General features: G+C 45.2%; 1 protein-coding gene across 1 annotated transcript in view; it reads right to left on the bottom strand.

Annotated features, from left to right (window-relative positions):
- scara5 (scavenger receptor class A, member 5 (putative)) overlaps positions 1-21,822 on the bottom strand; it is a 51,764-nt gene that overhangs the window by 11,650 nt on the left and 18,292 nt on the right. Inside the window, exons 4-10 of the mRNA XM_079753764.1 lie at positions 11,940-12,142; positions 11,225-11,403; positions 10,796-10,922; positions 9,969-10,137; positions 5,125-5,205; positions 3,099-3,206; positions 646-714 (exon numbers count right to left, since the gene is read on the bottom strand). Of these exons, the coding sequence (XP_079609890.1) occupies positions 646-714; positions 3,099-3,206; positions 5,125-5,205; positions 9,969-10,137; positions 10,796-10,922; positions 11,225-11,403; positions 11,940-12,142 (936 nt within the window). The remainder of the gene's footprint in view (positions 1-645; positions 715-3,098; positions 3,207-5,124; positions 5,206-9,968; positions 10,138-10,795; positions 10,923-11,224; positions 11,404-11,939; positions 12,143-21,822) is intronic.

The following is a 21,822-nucleotide window of genomic DNA, read 5'->3' as shown; positions in this document are numbered from 1 at the left end:
TTAGTGAAGTAAAGTCACTCCATGGTTACGGTCTGTCGAGGCACTCTGGCGGTAAAGGAATAGTATGCAGTATGCTGTGAAGGGGCAGCCTGCCTTGGCATGTAATCCACACTTGGCTAATACGCCAATGCCTCCATTTTCTATAAACAGTGATGATCACTAGGTCATTATGAATCATTTTGTGTTCGTTTGGTGGGTACCCTACTTTAAAGAACATATCGCAGGTTGGCAAATCCCAGTTCATTAATGTGGGGAAAGTACACAGCAATTCGATTTGAACGTTACTTTTCATTTTCTCAAGCCTTAGAATTAAAGACTCGTCTTCGTAATGCCCCAACCATGCAGACAACGGAACTAAGTCGAGTGTGACATAACATGGGGTAAGTCAAATAAAGTATGGTAAATTAAAATATATGTTACCATGATTTGCTTCATACTTTCCCCCACATTAGCAAACTTGGAGTGCACTGCTTTATAAGTCTGATAAATGGGATTATAGGTAGAGAATATAGGTCCAGTTCTACACCTGGAAACACAAATACAATAGAAGTTAGGAGGTCATTTTGAATGTATGTTGAACAACACCATGTTTTTCGCTCTGTGTTTAGTGGATGAGATTGTTCAGGTGCTAACAGTACTGCTTACCTTTCTTATCCACTTCGCCATCTCCTCGTTCGCCCTTCTCTCCCCTGAAACCCCTGTCTCCTCTCTCACCTGCGGTACAGGACACAAAGGATAGAGAAGGAGGGAGAGAGAGAGAGAGGGAGAGAGACATAGAGATATTGATTAGGTCATGCATATGCATTCCACAAATAATGACTCATGATTCAGTGCAGCTATGCCTTCAGTATGGTTTGTGTACCTCTCCAACCCTTTTCAATAAGCAAATAAATCATCTGGGTTGCATCAGAATCTAATTTGTTTAATATTTTTTTTTATTCAAGTCCGTCTTCTTCTAAACAGGCCAGTCTTCACAAAAAACAAAGAAACCAGTGGATTAAAGAATGTTAAACAAAGGCAGAACATTTGAGTCAAAGAATAAAAAACCTGAACTTGAACCTTTCTGGCCAATTTTTAAGTTGTTTGCACAATGGTTGACCTCTGTCCTTATTCAGTGCAGCCAAGTCTGCATGTTTTTGAATGGTGTTATTTGATAGGTTGCTATCATGGTGGTACTAATAAATGGAAATAAAAGGGTGTAACCCATGTTCAAATTCATATTTTCTTGAGACTTTGAAAAAAAATTGGTGTGGAAGCAAATGTGTCAAAAAAGGACTTTCAGATGTGTTTTTCCAAGCAGCCCGTTCCGAAAGACATAGGGGGAAAGGACATGTGAACACATGACACACACTTAGAAGATTACACGCTGCAGGAGACTTACATCAAAAAAGACTATGGGTCGGGCCAGGGGGCTTTAAACCCACAATTAGAGAAACCTGAACCCTGGAATATGCGAACATGTGTATGTGATTGAAATCACACAAAAGTGAGGAGAAAACGTTTTTTTTTCTTTCATTTAAAATGAATAAATAACGCAAGCCTTCAAAAAAACTCTCGCTCTCCTCTGCCGTTTCATGTGTGGTCCTCCATGGTCTCTTTATCAACGTACCTCAAGTCTCTAACAGTGTAAGCCAGCACTGTAATCGTTGTATACTTTAGGCATTAGGCACAAAAACTAGACGATACAGCCCTGTCTGGCCCACTCAGAGAGGAGTGGACGAGACAGCCTAAGCCTCTGGCTGAGAGAGAGAGAGAGAGAGAGAGAGAGACAGGAGGGGAGAGAGAGAGAGCACGAGAGAGAGCACAACAGACTCTCAGAGAGATACAAAGAGAGCAAGATAGAGACAGAGACAGAGGGATAGGGAGAGATAGATAAAGAGTGAGTAAAACAGAGAGACAGAGTGATTAAGAGTGACATACAGACAGACGGATGCAGACAGACAGACAGACAGTGAGTCAGAGAGTGATAAAGAGTTAACAGTAGACAGAAAGACAGACAGATAGATAGAGGGAGTAAGTAAAACTGAGAAATTGATTTCTTTGCAGAACCCCAAACAATCAATCTGGCTGGTTAAGCAGCGGAAAAACCAAAAGCAATCATGGGGGACTATTCAGGTGATCTCAGCTCAGCAAATCCCTGGTATTTCTGTGGTTCCAGCGCTGGCAGCAGATTTACCTCTGTGTTTATGAGTGACACCTTCCCTCAAATCAGCATGTTCTTGGATACCACTTATTTCCATTTCAAAACATTGGTTCGCTTCCAGCGCATCAACCCACTCCCTGCCCTATCCCCCCCCCATCCCAGCCATGCCATATCCTACCACCACCACCACCTAACCCCACCCCTACCCAAACCACACCCCTACCCAAGCCCACCAAAAACACCTAAGGAGACCCTTGGTTGGAGACCTGTATCATTAGCATTACTAAAGGAGGGCCAGGGTGTGGTGGATTAGCTAAAAATAGTAGTTTATCCAACATCTAATTAAGCCTGCTTTTTGACCTACTGCATTGAAAATGTGTGCGCGTGTGTGCGTGTGTGTGTGTGTGTGAGGTGCACACGGAAGTGGGTGTTCCCTTGCATGTGACATTTCTCTGTTGATCTGTAAGAAATAACCCAGTGCGCTAGCGGCCGGCTACATTCTGCAGCCCCGGCCCATTAGCCGCCTTGCGGTGAGCAGACCACATCCTAGCTTGTCCGCAAACACTGCAGGGAAAAGGCCAGGTCTTTACTTATAAAGGCTGGCTAATTGGACACTCCATAGACACACGTGGCATAGAGATAAGACATGCAATACCTGCAATACCTTATCATTCTTTCACACCCACACAAAAGCTTGGGTTTAACTAGCCCAGAGGGACACTCTCGTGTTGGAGATGTGGGCCAAACTCGATACACACACAGACACTCACACAGTCAGAAAGAGTTTGTGTGTTTGTTTCTGTGCGTGACCATGAGACAAGGTGAGGAATGTTTGTGTTCCCAGGGATCTGAAATACAACGCTCCAGTTTGACTCATGGAATGGACGGATGGATGAAAAGATGCATGGTAATAATACAACGAATGGATCAAAATCAGAAAGAAATAGACACATACCTTTAGGCCCAGCAGGACCGATGTCCCCCTTCTCACCGAGACTCCCATTGACCCCCGGTGACCCCTTAAACCCTCGAGAGCCAGGGATCCCCTTTTCTCCTACGATCCCTGTCAACACAGACACACGCACGCACACACACACACACACACACACAAACACACACATACATGCACGCACGCACACACGCATGCACACACACCCATGCCAACACGTGCACAAGCACGCGTGCAGAGACACACACACACACATACACACACACAGGCGTCATTTCACTAAAGATCTGGCATGCATTTGTTCTTGGTGAAAAAACACTTCAAACTCGTTTCAAAAGCTGTCATCCCCATTCTCCAAATCTCATGGTCAGGTTAAGACCACCACAGGACAACAGGTTAAGGTGACCGTGTCAGTCTGAGACAGAAATCCCATGAATGAGTTTGGCTCTAGCATTCCAAGAAAGCATTCACAGGGTTAATCGTCTCTAGCCAATCGTCTTTAGCCAACTAGCAGTTGCTATGACATAAACACGGTTTGGCTAGGTTTGCAGTTTTGCTAGTTGTGAAGGCGACTTGCTCATTGCAAGTCGCAATCTGATGTGTTTGCATTGTGTTGCCATGGAAACCTTAATGATAAGATGGGATTCAAACCATAAAGTAGAAAACGTAAACTAAACATGATGTCATGATGCGTTCTGCAGCAATCACATTTTGGACCCTGTTCTTCTGCCATCGCTACACTTCCAACGGATTAGTTAATTGGATCTTATAGAGGATATCAACTTGGCCTTTCCATTTCCCTGCCTTGGTTTTCTGAAAGGGTTTTAGGGCTGAATATATTTTATGAAAATATTGAATGACGCACAATGTCACGGTTTGTGTTTAGCGGCGCATCGCCTGCTCATATTTGGTTTCCAGCAACTGTTGCATTTGTCAAACGCACACACAAGAAACATGTCCAAGTCCCAGTCAAGGCTGTGTCTGAACTGTTTGAATAAATAAACACACTTCAGTGAGTTCTCGTGTTTTCAGGGAGACGGTTGCGTCTTTTCTAATCCTAACTCTTATTGTCTTTGTGGTGTCGTTCTCTTTGTGTCTTGTGGCGCTTGAGTTTGAGGGTACTTCAAAGGCATTAGCATACTCTATCTGGCATACTGCTGGGTTATTTTGCGTCAACCGTTTTTGCACTGGTGTCACTGTGTTGGAGATGTAAACACAACTGCCCAGCGTCTTAAAATCCCTCCTCTGTGATGGTTTTAACTTGTGTGTTTTGTGGTTGTACCACGTTAGTCAATAAACCCCTGAGGGTTTGAATGTATTATTATCCTGATCTCATAGCCAGACTTACTGAAACAAAAAGAGGTTCTGAGACTAGGCCTGGACTTTTTCCCCTCGCTCTTTTTCTGCAGCTTGTTTTGATGGTAACAAATAAAAAACATTAAGATTTCTTTTTCTAATCATTCATTTTTGTAGGTGTACTTTTTCATTTGCGGTTTTTCCTGGAAGACTTCCTGGTCAGTATGTTTCAAGGGGATGTGGAGGTTCTTGGACGAGCAGCGTGAAGACTCTAACCTGGTGATTCAGGTTGGGGATTTGGCAGGGGCTATTGTTTTTCAAATAAGTAGATGTAGTTTAACCAAAAGTTTGTTTTTTTGTAAAACATACTTTTAGCTACATCAGACGAAAAGAAAAAGTCTCAATTATTTTCGTCTGAAAGCCTCGACCTGAATATGCTGGTCTGTCTTTTGAGCTGACTTGCGAATATATCTGTTATGTTTTAAATAATCATCATTTATTTGGGTTAGGGTTAGGGTTAGGGTAAGGGTTAGGGCTAACCCTTAGCGCAGGAAATCCTCAACACTGCGCAAGTGGACCTCACAATTTACACTGCACTGGGAATGACACGATATTCTTCTTTGAGAATAATTGCTTGCCTTGTTACCGGCAAAGATGTGGCAGATCACTGGGCGGTACGGTGGGGGCATCTACACGGATGGAGCAACCATGATAGACTATTTGAACATCCACCCACCTCTCATCCCGGCTAATCCTGGAATTCCCTGGTACCCTTGGTTCCCGGTATCCCCCTTTTCCCCTTTTGGCCCCGGAGGCCCTGTGGAAGAAACAAAGGGGATCATAAGTGCCGGTTCACCTCACCCTGCAGCATGAGCTCTGTGTTTTCCTTCACTTTGTGTTTACTTACACAATGTGATGACAATGGTGCCAGCATGGAAAAAACACAATGAAATGATATTTGTACAACAAGGGCTAATATTTAAAGTTTAATCTGAGGTTTACTCATTTCCATTTACATGACTACAAATTCTGCCAGTTTACTCCACAGGCCGCGCACACACACACACACACACACACACACACACACACACACACACACACACACACACACACACACACTCCCACATGCACATACACGCACACGCTCTGTGTGTAAAAGGCCCTGTCCAGATGTTTGCTGAAGTTGGACTTTACTCTGCAAAACAAGAGGAAGAGAGAAGATTTTAAATTGAAACAAAAAAAAGCAGAGACAGAAAGACGAGTTAAAGGGGGAGGAGTAAAAAAAAAAAAAAAAACCTTTCTCCCAGCCACAATGGGAACCACATGTTTGAACAAGAAGGACCACAACGGTTCTGGGAATACCATGTTTTCATCATGTTCTCTGGACATGTTTGTCCGTGACCTAGTCTGGACAGAGGGTCTGCCTCGGGGGGGGGGGGGGGGGGGGATTGACGGACAGAGCACATGGGGGATGGGGTCTTTTTCATATGGCACCCTTTTTCTGCGTTGCAGGTGTATACACACACACACACGCAATCACACGTACGCACATGTAAACACACACACATGCAGAAACACACACACACACACACCAGGAGACACATACTTTCATGCACACGTACACATACACATTCAAACACACACACACACACCCATATGTGCACAAATGTGAACCACACACACACACACACACACACACACACACACACACACACAAACATGCATGCACACATGCACATATAAACACATTCACAAATACGCACAGCCCAAACAGCCTGTTCCACCTTTCAAGTCACTGTATCAATGTTTTTAATGACAAAACAAATGACTAAATATACTAAGTATGTCTTACAACCGCTGATAAACAATGCGGTTTGACAAATTAATCTGATGACAACAGGTATGAAATGTTGAAGAGTGTAGCGACTTAAGCTAGTTTGAGTATCAAAGCCACAAACAGATGGTAAGAGATGTGACAATTAGCGTTACGCTCAACACATGGTGACAGCTCGTGAGCCACGGCCTTCTACTTTTCTGCCAGTGAGACGAATTCAGCTTGAGTTTTTGTCACGGCGCTTTCAATGCTATTCAGTTGCAAAGCCATAACAACTGGAAATCCATAATTCAACCTCTGAATGTATGCCAACTTTCCCTTGGTCCCTGAACAAAAAGTGTAAGATAGGGACAGAATTAGATACACATATGGTGTGTTGACTATTTTGAATATGTGTGTGTCAGTGTGTGTGTGTGTGTGTGTGTGTGTGTGTGTGTGTGTGTGTGTGGTGTGTGCGTGTGTGTGTTCGTGCGTGCGTACGTGGGTGTGTGCGTGCCTACATGCGTACCTATGTGACCTTGTGCATGCGTGTGTGCATGTGTGTATGTGCTTGCCTGAGCATGTGCCAAGTGACTGTTCATTAAAAAAAAAATGTGTAAAGCAAACATGCCACTCAGACTCTCATTACTGGTCATTAGCACCCCATCATCAGCAGCCAGATAACTGTTTCCATTCCTCTGCCCCACTCTGGTCCACTTGTGACACGCTCCAAAATTCCATTCAGTAGAATTGGCCATGCGCAACTATTCCTTTTCATCCCAGGCAGGGTGCATGTAAGCATTCATAATTGTGTGAGGATATGGAATTATAAACATGTTGCATGTTCTTATGCAAAGAAGCCCAGCCAGGAATGGAGGGGGATTTGGCAAGTACAAACGTTGCTAGGACATGATTTCTCTCTCACATAAACATGCGTATATATTACACACACACACACACATACAGACACACACACACACACGCAGGCATGCATGCAAACACACACACCCCCCCCCACACACACACATACACACACACACACACACAAACACGCATGCATTTCCCTCGAACACACAATCAGGGTTTTGCGCACGCACATATAAACACACACACATAGGTATATATACACTGTAAAATTGAAAGGTTCTTACAGTGTTACAGGGCAGGTATCAGGTATACATTTTATGATGTCAATTTCCAGGTGCCAGAGCATTAGCTCCACACCTCAATTGAATACATACTTCCAGGTAATCAACCAAAGAACCTAGAATACAAAAATCATCCCCACCAAAAAAGTGATCTCAAGTCTTGTCCAACCCCAGGAGGAATCACGAAAGGTGAAAAACCAAAATCCTGAACAATAAAAAAAAGGCTCTGAAACCCAAGCAGAAAGGCACTTTCTGAAAAGAGAGAGCAAGAAAAAATGTAATCAAGATGAAATGGGAAGATTATGAACATCCACTCCCTTCTGCCTTACTGGAAACAGCTGTATAACTTTGTTTGCAAAAGAGCCCACATATTCTGATACAAATGAATAATAATAATAATGCTAATAAGGCATAGAATCAACGTGTAGGACTATAGACTCCACTACTACTGTGATCCATCTGCTCATCCATCCAAAAGTTCAGATCTCCCCTTAATGCTTTAGTCACATTATAAAGATCATCATCACACCTTACTTGTATCTAGCACCTCAGGGTGTATCTCCATTAACACAAGTCCTTTGGCTGACTCCTGTACAGCAATCAGGAGAGAAGAGGAGAGGAGAGGAGAAGTGAGGAGAGGAGAGGTGAAGAGAAGAGAGAAGAGGTGAGGCGATGCGAGGAGAGGAGAGGCGAGGCGAGGCGAGGAGTCGAGAGGAGAGGAGAGGAGAGGAGAGGCGAGGCGAGGTGAGGTGAGGCGAGGAGAGGAGAGGAGAGGAGAGGAGAGGAGGTGCGAGGCGAGGAGTCGAGAGGAGAGGAGAGGAGAGGAGAGGCGAGAGGAGAGGAGTCGAGAGGAGAGGAGAGGAGAGGAGAGGAGAGGCGAGGCGAGGCGAGGAGAGGAGAAGAGAGGAGAGGAGAGGAGGGGCGAGGCGAGGAGTCGAGAGGAGAGGAGAGGAGAGGAGAGGAGAGGAGAGGCGAGGCGAGGCGAGGCGAGGCGAGGCGAGGCGAGGAGAGGAGAGGAGGGGCGAGGCGAGGAGTCGAGAGGAGAGGAGAGGAGAGGAGAGGAGAGGAGAGGAGAGGCGAGGCGAGGCGAGGCGAGGAGAGGAGAGGAGAGAAAAGGAGAGGAGCGGTGCAGATAAGATAGAAGAGAGAAAATAAGTTCCAAAATGCTCCTGGATAAACAGTTTTTCAGCGACCAGCCGAAAAGAATGAGATATATATATATATATATATATATATATATAGCAAGAGAGAGATAAAATGAAAGATAGAGAGAGAGAACAAACTGCATCCCACACACATGAAAAGAAAGAGATTGGCAGTGAGGTGGGCCTGTCTCATTGGTCTTCAGTCGTATCAGTCACCCCGAGGGGGAACGCCAGCATTACATCATGGCATTCCTGACTGGTTCCTTTAACAAGCCCCGGGATCTTGTTTGGTCCACTGGCAACAGGTCCCAGTACCATGTCGGATCCAATAAGTCAGAGTAGAGCAAGAACACTCAAAGACTGCCTCGCCCACACCACCACCACCACAACCACCACCACCACCACCACCACCACCACCACCACCACCACCACCTCCCCCCCACATGGGCTTGAAGGTGTTGGCACACCACATACTCTCAAGAGTACTTGAGGCAGTCAGTCATTCTTTTATACACCAGTACACACACAAAGCACAAGTCAAAGATCAGCACTGTGGACTGTCTGGGACTCAGTAATGGGGGGATCAGTGGATTTATTTTGATTAAATGCAGCGAGCTAGCTAGACTTCTAGCAGGGTTGGCCGTGTGTGTAGAAACATCTTGAACCAACCAACCCGATTCGATTTGGGGCCATATTTGCCGTTTATGCAGTTTATGACGGCCATGAACTAGCTTTGATAGTTCATATCCATGATTAGATCTTTTGACTCATTGCTAATCTACTATTTCTTGAATATTGTTTTACTCCCCTTTAGTGTCGTCAGAAAGCTGCAGCCGTAATCAGCCGAACAAGCTGGAATGTCATCCTTTGGAGCAATAAGGCCAGGCCATGTACGTCCTCTAATAGTGCTTGTTTTTGTCCCTGACAGGCTCTGATTATTAATGTGTCATTATGGAAAGGAAACACAACCTTTTTTCTTTACTCTTCGCTTGTTCTGGTCTGTTTGTTATTGTGTCCAACCAAGTCTCGCTCTAGAAAAAGTCTTGCAAGGCTTCAGTTGTGCAGGAAGAGAACAGTGGATGTGAATGAGAGATGGAGAGATCAGTTTTTTGTGTTGGGAGAGTTGAGATTGTAATTGCAAGAGATTGTTGCAGATATTTCGTGCAACAACGCAACAGCGAGATTTTAGTGCGAGACTTCTCCTTGAGGGGGACTTCGCTGGACACAATAACAAACAAAGCGGCATCGAGCAAAAGGTAAAGAAAAAAGTTGTGATTCTCTGTAGGGATCCCTACCCCAATGTAAGCATTATAATCTGAGCCTGTCAGGGGCAAAAACAGGCATGCTTAGACGTACATTGACATAGTGCTGCAGTCCCATTTCACTGCAGCACGTTTTGCGTGCTAAAACTCTAACTGGGAGTGAAGATAAGGGGGACTCGACCAACTTCAAAGTCCTAACAGGGCGGCAGCACCTTCTAGTATGCTGAGGTTCTTGAGGAACACGGAGTGCTCCCAGTCCTTGAGGCGGAGGTCCTCGGTGATGGTGTTCAGGATCTCCATCTCGTTCCTCAGCTGGGCCTCGGTGTGCACGTGGGTCACCCACAGGCTGGTGGTGTCCTCCGTGATGTTGCTGATCTGGATCTGGGGGGGGGGCACGTGTGGAGGAAGAGCCACAGTCACATTGTAGGTAGATACAAAGATACCCATGGCTGAGCACATAAGGGCGAGAGAGAAAGAGAGAGAGACTCACAGACAGACAGACATACCAGTACGGTATTTAGTGGAGTGAGAGAGAGAGAGAGAGAGAGAAAGAGAGAGAGAGAGGGGGAGGAAAAAAGAGAGAGAGATAGAGTGAGAGAGAGAGAGAGAGAGAGAGAGAGAGAGAGGGGGAGGGAGGGAGGGAGGGAGGGAGGGAGAGAGAGAGAGAGAGAGAGAGAGAGAGAGAGAGAGGGGAGGGAGGGAGGGAGGGAGGGAGAGAGAGAGAGAGAGACTCACAGACAGACAGACATACCAGTACGGTATTTAGTGGAGTGAGAGAGAGAGAGAGAGAGAGAGAGAGAGAGAGAGAGAGAGAGAGAGAGAGAGAGGAGGGAGAGAGAGAGAGAGAGAGCGAGAGAGAGAGAGAGAGAGAGAGACTCAGACACAGACAGACATACATATAAACAGTATTTAGTCAAATGAGAGACAAAGAGAGAAAGCAGCGAGAGCCAGAAAGCAGGTAGTTAAGTTACATGATTGAATAAACAGTAAATGGAAAAAGGGGGTCTGGTTTGGGGGTCATGTTTCAAATCCCCCTAACCTGCAGGTCCTTGATCTTCAGGTGATGTATGCTGATGTCACTGCTGAAGGTGTGATTGACAGCTCCCACCGTCCAATTGACCTCCTCCAGCTGTTCCCTGAGCCCGCCTAGCTGTCCTGACGTCTCCCTGGTATAGGAGAGATTAACTTGATACTGACAATGTTTTGATACAGTGTCCCACTAACGTTTTATCATGTATGTGTTATGTATGTTTTATACATACAGTACATCAATTATTGGTGCCAGATATGAGTGCAATTACAGAAAACTGTGTGTGTGTGTGTGTGTGTCCGTATGCGTGTGTGTGTACGTGTTTGTGCAGATGTGGGTGTGTGTGTCTTTGTGTGTGTTTGTGTGTGTGTGTGTTTGCATGTGTGTGTGTGTGTGTGTGTGTGCGCGCATGTATGCGTGCGTATGTGTGTGTGTTACCTGAGCAGGTGGTCCTGGTCGCGGAGCCAGGTGGAGGCCCGGGATACCTCCGCGATGAGGCCCGACAGGTTGCGTGTGGTGGAGCTGCTCAGGGAGGAGAGCCTGTCGTCCAGCTGCACCAAGTAGCCCTCGGCCTGCAGGGAGTGGGCCTGGGCGCTGCGCAGCTCCGTCTCTAGGCCCTGCCGCAAACAGCATCAGAGGGGAGTCCATCAGGCTGGAGGCCATTCACTGCATTAATACAGCGCTTTACCAAGGTGGCCAAAGCTCTACATGGTGAGTTTGTGTGTGTGTGTGTGTGTGTGTGTCTTCAGGGCGATGGGGGGAGGGGGGGGGATTTAGAAAATGATCTCAGATTTAAATTTTTTTAGAGTTGGGCTGGTTTAGATAGTTTATATAAGTCTTTGTTATTGTTGTATTAGATTAGTTTACATATAATTTAGTTTAGATTTGTTTAGTTGAGATCAGATCCCATAGAGTCTATTACGTAGTTTTTGATTTGATTTGTACCTTTTGACCGTCTAAAGGGAATTCAGGTAACAAACAACCATAAACTTAAGATGTACATGCAGTCGATTTCCACGTAAAGCTTTATCGTCTAAAAACAGTAGCTGGGGAGACGCAACTGAAGGTGGATGTTAATGATGGTCCCCTTTCATATTGGTCCGGATCCAACATGGCCGCTAGGTGAGTCCGGCTCCACAGAGTCTGTCCAAACCTTGATGAGGATCTCCAGCCTCTGCAGCCAGTCACTGTGGTTCTGGAAGAGGTTCTCCAGCTTCCAGATGTTCTCCAGTAGGTCAGCCTGCGTGGACGCGTCCCCCGAGGGCTGCTGGGTCAGCTGCCGCGAGCCCTCCGACATGCGCGTCGCGTTCTCCATCAGCACCTCAGGGTGCTCGGAAGAGACACGGGAGCGTGAGACTGTGGGTGAGGGAAGGGGGGAGGGGAGGGAGAGACGGAGAGACATTACAAGGAAAGAAGAGCAAGGAGAACAGGGCCCGTTCCCAAAGACGGAACAAACCAAAAGCTTTGTTTTTCATCTGCAGACACGGCAGATAGGACGCCAACAATGCAGTAGATTTGCATTTGTAGGTTGACTTCTTCTGCCTGGCTCTTGCCTAAAACAGAGGTTTTGAACATAATCCCTGGAGCCATCGGAGGATGCTCTGTCCGGAAGCACCTTAGGAGGACAGCTCTGTAACTTTAGCCGAATGTGCTTTAGGACAACAATGCAAGTTAATTTCCCATGCATGGGATGAAATAAAGTTCTGTTCTTATCTTAAACTCGATAACATGGGGTTTGGAGTTTGTTTGCACTCTGAAGAGAGAGCGGAAGCACTGTTCCCGGCTCTGCATCACATTGGTCACGGTGCATTAGTCAAACCAAACAAACGCTTCAAATGTCTCTTCTATTACGATGTCAGCAGGCGCTTCGTCCATGCGCAACGAACCATTTACGCTAAATCGTCCCGTTGATATTGGCAAATACATACATATTGGACTAAAGCAGGTTAGATATTTCATGATGTCATAAATTGTGCCACCATGTACAATTTAAGATTTCTTAATGAAGCAAGGAAAAGTTTGAACATTCCCTGTGCAATGGCAGAAAGTTTGCCATGGCGACCCTAACCCAAACCTAACATCTGATATATTCATGGATAGGAGGAGGGATAAACATACAGAAAACATGTTCTGAGAGAGTCCATTTAGACATATGTTGTAATCTTTCCTGGCTCTTAAGAGCTAGCGTGATCTACTCAACTTTATGCCCCCAGCTAAAACAGAATATCCCCTGCCACCATACTTTTCTGGTTAGAGTGTATGTTTAGCTGTTAAATCACTATTTGTTGACAGTTAACTTAGTGCCAGTGACCCTTAATCTTGTTTTTGGCCATGGCAAAAGCAGGACAAGTAAGGTATTTTCTCAAGCGTGTCTAATGAGAACAAGCTTTGCTGTTCCGTGTTCTGTTAAGGGCATGTTGCTAGGCGATGGGCAGGTCAGCGCTCCGAGATATTTACAGGGGAAAAAAAACTTTTTGCAGTGACGGCGTCCTGGGTTCCAGGACTGCCTGGAACCATGTTGAACCTCCTAAGAAAGAAAAGCCTTGGCTTTCCTGTTGTTGGAGAGTGTTAGAGTTAGAGCTAGACTGGGAGAGGGAGAGAGAGATGGAGAAAAAGAGAGCGATGGAGGGGAGAGAGAGGGAGGTAGAGGGAGAGAGAGAGGGAGGGAGAGGGAGAGAAGGAGAGATGGAGAGAAGGAGAGACGGCGAGACAGAGACAGAGAGAGACAGAGACAGAGAGAGACAGAGAGGGCAAGAGAGAGGCTTGACGAAATGAAAGGAAGCATATAGGAGCTCTTCCCATACGGGTCTGCAGGCCTCTTGCATACATTAACATTAGTAATTAAGTAAGTAAGTAAGTAAGTCAAGTTTATTTACAACGCTCCATTCACACAGACAAAGGTACAACCAAGTGCTGCACTGCTGTTGTGCATCATCTTACAAACGTACAAAACAAATTCAACTTTGCATTCCTTTCACTGTACTACCCATTTGCCAATTCCAGTGTACACATGCATGTATCACACACTATGTATGCATAACTCATATACACATATGTGTGTGTGTGTGTGCGCGCGTGTGTGTTTTTGTGTGTGTTCATTGGCACTTCTTTCCTCGCAAGTACATGCACAATCGCAAAGCAACACTTGAGTGAATGCACTGAAGAATTCACATGGGTTTCGGTGAAAACCTCCCCTCTTACATTACAGCCACATTCCAGCCTATTATGTGTGTTATGTTGGTTCCTAATGGACTGCAAAACTAAATAAGCCCAGGTCCATCTACTGCAGAGAGGGCTTAATTGTTAAACGATGGCCCGTCAGTGTATGTTTTAAATATGAGTCTGTGCAAACACACACACACAAACATACCGGATGCACATGCATGCACACACGCACGAATGCACGCACACACGCACACACGCACACACAAACACGCACACCCACACATACGCACACATCAAGATGTTTTAACCCACCCACACGGACTAACCGAAAAATATGCATGTGCAAACACACACACACACAAACAGGCGCACACACAAAAAGGTATTCAAACACACACACACACACACACACACACACACACACACACACACACACACACACACACACACACACACACACACACACACACACACACACAGCTCTTGATTTAATCCAGTACCCTTTGCCCAAACCCTGTGGTGGAGCCAGAGGAAGAACAAGAGCCAGGGGAATATGGATGAGATGAGAGGAACAGAACCGAAAGGCATTAAACCAAGACCACATGGTCAGGCCAACCCAGTAGGAAGAGAGAGAGAGGGAGAGAGAGAGAGAGAGAGAGAGAGAGAGGGAGAGGGAGAGAGAGACAGAGAGAGAGAGAATGAGTGAGAGAGGGAGAGAGAGAGAGAGAGAGAGTGAGTGAGTGAGTGAGAGAGCGAGAGGGAGAGGGAGAGAGAGAGAGAGAGAGAGTGAGTGAGTGAGTGAGTGAGAGAGGGAGAGAGAGAGAGAGCGAGTGAGAGGGTGAGGGAGAGAGAGAGAGAGAGAAGGTGAAGGAGGCCGGCACTTTATTAAAGTGATGACACTGATTTTCAAATAAACCACACACACACACACACACACACACACACACACACACACACACACACAACCACACATACACACACAAACAGCCTGCATGCATGTGCGTGATAACAACTCGTCTAAATGCATCCTAACTTGATTGACACATTTCTCTAATCAACTAATTAAAGGTTTACATTTATTAAGGTCTACAGCTCTTCAAAAAACGGCACTCCTTTTCAAAACCCATCTACTTTTAATCACAATAACCATGGAAAAATGGCTCCGCCGAAGATTGGGACTTTTCTTTATGAGTCAGAACTCGGTCTCCAAAAACAATCAGGGAAACGCCCCATTAAGCAAACATCTATTTTAAAGCTGTTGCTGACCACATTTATCTCATTCCCATAAAACCACGAAAGTATACCACATTGACTCCATCCCAACGCCCAACATGAGGAGCCACAGGCATGCTCAGTTTCCCTTTATTACAATGTTTTCATCAGACTTATTTGCTAGGCACAGGCTGATTTAGCCTGTATTGTGTCTAGAGGTGTACATGCCTCTAGAGCTTCACGTCATGTCTCCTGGGACTATTCCTCTTTAAATAAGCCTTTGTTTTATGGGGTCAATCTTAGTGGTTGAATCTAAGCAAAATTCTTAAATACAGTGAGTATTATTGATGTAGCTTGTTATGGTAGTGACACCTCTTTCCTGATTACTTTGGGCTTGTGGTAAATGGTGTTGGCTAAGGCCAGCTCGCCATTAAATGAACAACTCTATGGCAGCAATAGTGCCGTTGCTTTGCTAGTGTTCGTGGTCGGTTATTTGTATAGAAATCACTAAGGGGATTTTCTTTTACTTCTGACCCAGGAACAGGATGTTCAGTAACAGGATGTTTGGTCACATTTTTTTTATTTATCTGGGCCTCTAAAACATTTAAGAACCATAAATGTGCATAAGGGCGCCGCGCAAGGTTATAGCGAACAAATATTAAAACCAGATCAGAAAGACTCTGATCCAGATCCGCCGTCTCCACAGCCTCCAAGTGCTGCGCACCGATTGGTTGACATGTCCCCTGTGTGGCTGACACTATATCCTTGGTTCTATCATGTGTTCTGGCTCAGGACTTGGCCTGGGAGAGCCGATCAGACCGCCAGCCCACAACAGCTGCAGGGACGCAGCGTGTGTGTGTGACCCTGCTAGATCTGTTGCTGCACGCTGCTGCACTTCTTCAGGGAGGTAAACACACTGGTAAGAGGAAACACTTATTTCTACCTTAAACAAATAGAAAGGCTTTGTATATGATATAAACACAGTTCAATGCACTTTTTTTTATTAATGTGAAGCTATTGTACCACCGATCAAGAGCCAATCGAGGCTTAAAGAGAGGTATGCGTGTGTAAATCAAAGTATTAGCTTTGATCAAAGTATTTTTTTGACCCCAAGGAGGGAGGAGGTGAGGAGACATACAGGGACCAAGGAGGGAGGAGGGAGGAGGTGAGGAGACATACAGGGACCAAGGAGGGAGGAGAGGAGACATACAGGGACCAAGGAGGGAGGAGAGAAGGAGACATACAGGGACCAGGAGGGAGGAGAGAAGGAGACATACAGAGACCGAGGAGGGAGGAGGTGAGGAGAGGGAGGAGGGACCAGGAGGGAGGTAGGGAGTAGCTGGGGATGAACTCATGTCCGAACAACATATCCCCCTGCCAACAAAGAAACCATCCACTATCACCGCAGACCGTGAATAAAGGTCTATATTCACAGGAAGGCAACGAACCATGAACCCATCAGCTACAATGGATACACAGAGAGATATCTGTCAAAAAAAAGATGGCCACACACAAACGGATTGTTCCAAACTACAGCGACGGTATGTAAGCGGAGTGGGGGGTGTGTGTCTGAATTCAGATCGTCCATTGTGGCGAAGCTCAGAGTTGTGCTCTGGCATTGGATTGTTGGAGTGCAGAGGTGAGTCTGCCTGGTGGGGGACTAGGGACATTTTTTATGTACGGGTTCGAAAACCCAGGAGGTGAGAACTGTGGTCATGCCTCCAGACGTAAGACTGGGAGTCACAATGGGCTCCTATAATGGTGCTGCCCGACCAACCGGGCAGGTACAAACCGTTAGACACACGGCACTAATACTGGGGATCACGATTCCTGCGTCACGTCGGTGTAATTCAGAGCGTGAATATTGGTTGAGTATCAAAATATGTTTGTTACTAAACAAATTTAACTAAACAAAAACTTTCAATGTTTGAAAGTGTACGGTAAGTAGAATCAAATTCTGTGGGATAAAAACTGTAAAGTATGTAGTAACGTTATTATGTTACAACATTCCACATGCTCATGAAGTTATTTTTGAATGATTGCCTCGACCACATATAACAGCGCTAGGCTGCCCCATGATTGAATCAGCCCCATAACATTACCTACAGCTGTTTGGCTAGTCTACTCATCTCATGGTAAGTAAGCAAGTTAAAGTTATGTTACTTGCGGCATTTTCATCCTAATTAAATGAAATAGCATGAATAAAAGTGGGGTAGCTTAACATCAATAAAACTCTAAGACATTAAGTCGTCCGTGAAGAGTATTTCTGCCCGAGTTCTGTCAGACAGATTTATACCAGCGGCGGGCGGCGGGGACGCCAACAGATCTCACTTTCCCACGCTCCTTCAGACATCACCCAATGAGGTCTTTTGGTATTATTTTGATTGAGCGCCCCCTAGCTGCAGAGATGACTCAGAATACCTTTAAGTAGAGGAGAGAAACTTGAGGGGGGTAAAGAGAACAAAGCCTATATCTATATACATATTTGAGGATATGTGAGATTGTGAAACAAGTCATCCCAAATGTCCCCGAGGCCCTTAAAGTACGCCGTATGGTTTGTGGTCAAAGAGCAGAAGGACAGTAGAACATTTACTGGCTACAAGTTGAGTGCATATCACTTTCATAACACTACGTATGCCAGCAAAAGGGGATATTAGCGTGGGAAAACCGGGAAGACTGTAAATGGATCTGACAGGATCTGATTGGATCGTGTGGAAGTGAGGAAACACTCGAGAGACAGCTGTGTCTTTTAGTGTCGAGAGACAAGGCAATTAGGGCTTCTTGAGCAGAGTGGGAACATGCTCCCATTGACAAGCCTGCTGCCATGGGACCAGTTCATATTCCATTTATAAAGTTATAATGTCTAAGATTTGCGCCTCCATGGGTTGCTAGCATTACCAAAGAAAAGAAGAACAACAACAACATTGCAACTGCTTTTTGTCTTAACGTTCCACTTCCCACAACCAGCAGCCAGGGCAAACAAGCTAAGGTCGTATCAGAACTCTGTTGATAGCTGTAGCAGCTCTTCATTTCTCTACTACTCTCAAATTTCCAAATATCAATCCTGGTTTAACCCCTCCTTTTGTCCTTTGCTTCCTTATACATGCAACAAGGTATTGGTGCAGCTGAAGGTGCTGGACATGTAGTAAGCTCCTTCAAAGCAACAGCGCAACTAGTATAGTGTGGTAGGGTACGCTATTGTCTTTCGTTTTCTACGCCTCTGCACAGGGATAGCTTGCCAGCTGGAGTGACTGCATTCAAATAACATATACATATAAATCATATAAATATGATTTTACCATTCTAAAGCTCTAAAGATCTCTGAGGAAATTCACAATTCTTGGCTCACTACTTTTAAAGAAAGTGGAGCTTCCCTTGTTGGAGGAGCCTCAGGGTGCTTTAAGTTTCAGCTTTCGGTCATTTTAAGTCCAGTTTGGGATCAGTAGTTCACAAGGGTCTATGTGTTAAGTAAAACTTAACTTTGTAAAACAAAACCGTGCTCTTTAGAATTTGTTTTTGGCATGGAAGCATTTCTCACACGTTTCAATTCTGAACTTGACACACTCTACAAACAAGGTGTCTATATGCCCCTTGGTGATTGCTCTCAGACATTCAGGAAGGACCGAATGCAGTTACATTAACCGTTCTAATCTGTGGTGTATAATAAACTATATCTCTTTATCAACCAACACACACACACACACACACACACGCACACACACACGCACACACACACACACACACACACACACACACATTCCTGGATGGATAGACAGGCTTGGGTGGACAATGCAACGGTTGATGGCAGACAGGGGGGAGAGCAGACATGGGCAGGGGGTGAATCTTCCCCCAGGGGGTCGGAGTCAATAGAGACATGCTCAATTATCTGAAAACATGTCACATCCGCCTTAGGCGTTGGTCTGCAAGTGTGCCCTTATTTGTTTTGTCTGGTTTCCTAGTATTAAGAAATAATTGTGTGTGTGTGTGTGTGTGTGTGTGTGTGTGTGTGTGTGTGTGTGTGTGTGTGTGTGTGTGTGTGTGAGTGTGTGATTATGTGCGCCTTTGTGCATGGGTGCATGTATGTGACTCTTTTTCAGGATGCGTTGGGATGCCCGGACCATCTGGTCTGCATTAAACTGTGTGCGTGGGCGTGTCATGTCCATTTAGCAGCATGTTTACTCAGAAACATTAACCGTTAGAAACAGGCACTTACAGGGAAGAACAATTCCAAACATGCAATGTCCACTCCACCGCGCCGTTCGTGACTAAACTCTCTCCTCTCTCCTGACGTTAACAACACAGTTACATTGCTTGTTCCTTGTTACCGCCCCCCGCTTAACCACAGAAAGTATGAGATGCTTGAGATATGCCTAGTCCTACTTTATCTGGGAGTGAGTTGGGTTAAGAGGGTTGAAGAGTTTAATTTGATGTGTTGTTCTTTGGTTGCGGTTAAATCACCAAGTGTATACTTGTGTTTCCCGCCATCTCCTCATTGCCTTGCCGGTCAAATGACTGGAAGTATGCGATGGTATGACAAGAGTGTTTTGTTCTTCAGATGCCTTAAGGAAATGACATGAAGCTAATAGTATAATTTCCTCATTGTGATCTGATTTTCATAACCTATCATCTCATAGTAATGTTGCGAGGTAAATGCACAGCTGAAAGTTTCCTACAGGTTGCTGTGGAGAGCTGAAGTGTCGCCTTAATGCAGAGACTGAAGTGACGTTTGGACGTTTCATTGCATAGAAGTGTCTGCTAAATGACTAAATCTAAATTACAAGACAATCCGGAGAACAACCTACGATTAACAACAAAATGATGAGTCAAATATAATGTGCAATATCAAACATTTTAGGTCCAGTAAGTGAGCAAAGCTGTTATCTCAGTAAAATCCATTTTGTTATATATAGATCAGGACAAATTCACCCACAAACTGCGAGACAAGACGCAGCACAAGAATAACTCAACCCATGGAGTTAATATAATATCTGAACGCCTGAGATCTGTCACCTTCTGTCTTTTATTTCCCCCAATGACTATCATCAATTTGGCAAGAAGGGAATTGGCCGAGCTGCCCCTCCCCCCCAGAGCAGCTGTTCTTCATTCTTACTGTTGGGCGTACATCGAGTGTAGAACAAGTCAAGTGTTCGCTGCAGTGCCCGGCTTTGTGGCCCCGGGCCCCATGGTTACCAATCTCTCTGTTCAGCTCTCTCACAGCTATTTAATAAAATCACTTAATGGGATGTGTGTTAAGGGAAAGGTTAGGTGCATGTGCGTCTGTGTGTGTGTGTGTGTGTGTGTATGTGTGAGTGTGTGTGTGTGGATTGTAAGTATGCCTTTGCATTTGTGTATTTTGGAGTGTGTGTGGACGTGTGGTTTCAATGTGTGTATTGCTGTGTGTGTCTGTGTGTGTTTGTGTTAGCGGAAAGGTTACGTGTGCTTCTGTGTGTGTGTCTGTGTTAAAGATAAGGATCTGTGTCTGTGTGTGTGTGTGTGTGTGTGTGTGTGTGTGTGTGTGTGTGTGTGTGTGTGTGTGTGTGTGCGTGCGTGAGTGAGATAGATTGCGAGTATGTAATGGTGCGTGCGTACGTGTGTTTGTGTGTGTGCGTGTTTGGGCTTGTGTATGTCTTTGTGTTTTCGAGGGTCCTTAAATGACTCCGAGCTTTGTTCCTACCTGATAGCGAGGGGCCATTACAAACAGACTTACTGCCCTCCTGGACTCATTTGATCTTTAAGTGACATTTCTCACTCGTAGACAAGCTGACCTGCTATTGTACTTTGGAGGAGCTGCTGAATGGCTCACCACTGAAACGGGTTGCTGTGGACACCCAAAGCCAACGCAAACCGTCTTTCTATCATTAAAAATAAATACCTTGACAGAAAATTAATGCATACCATAACAAAAAGGTTGGTTCATGTGACATTAATAATACTAAGTAAATAACCTTGTTTCTTGTGTATATAAATGAAAGTCTACGAATGCTCCTGACCGCTTCAAATGTGCTTAAAAATACAAATGAATAAATTCCCAGAAATGCTTACGTACTCATGTGTTCTTAAGCATTCTTAAACGTAGTGCAAAAATAAATAAACTGAAGTAAAAAAGATATGACTTCTAAAATCATTTCAAAGAGAAAAGTTCAACAAAGGGCTTGTGCGGCCCCACACCAAACGATACACGCACAGCCTTGGTTGTCCTTGGTTCCCAGATACAATGTGGCGTGTGGTGATACACACATATGTCACGTTAGGCCTCAAGGTTTGCCCCCTGTGGCGCTTGGCTGAGATTCAATGCCACAACAGCACCAACACCAACTTATTTTTGGTTCGACGGCACCTTATCACTGGCATGTTTACTTTGGTCCTCCTGTTTAACCAAACTTTATTCAGTCTGAACGAATTCGGTTGAATCTTTGACTGGTAAAAAGATAAACTCCATGTGGCCTCCAGCAGAGAGGATGTTGACGCTGGAGTGTTACAGGTCGGAATCAAAAACATGATGTCCCCCCCGATATTGTATCAGATCCAAACCCAGAACACAGAATGAAACACACTTAGAACGTGGTTTTCTTTTACTGTGCTTACCAGCTAATCCCAATGAAGATTAGATAACTGGCATTTGTCATGACCAGATCAGTGGCCCATATCGCCCCCGGTCA

Source organism: Pollachius pollachius, assembly GCF_949987615.1.
Source record: "Pollachius pollachius genome assembly, chromosome: 16".
In the NCBI taxonomy this organism is placed as follows: Eukaryota; Metazoa; Chordata; class Actinopteri; order Gadiformes; family Gadidae; genus Pollachius; species Pollachius pollachius.
Note: the sequence above shows the minus strand (reverse complement) of the source record. Positions and strands in the feature narration are given on the sequence as shown.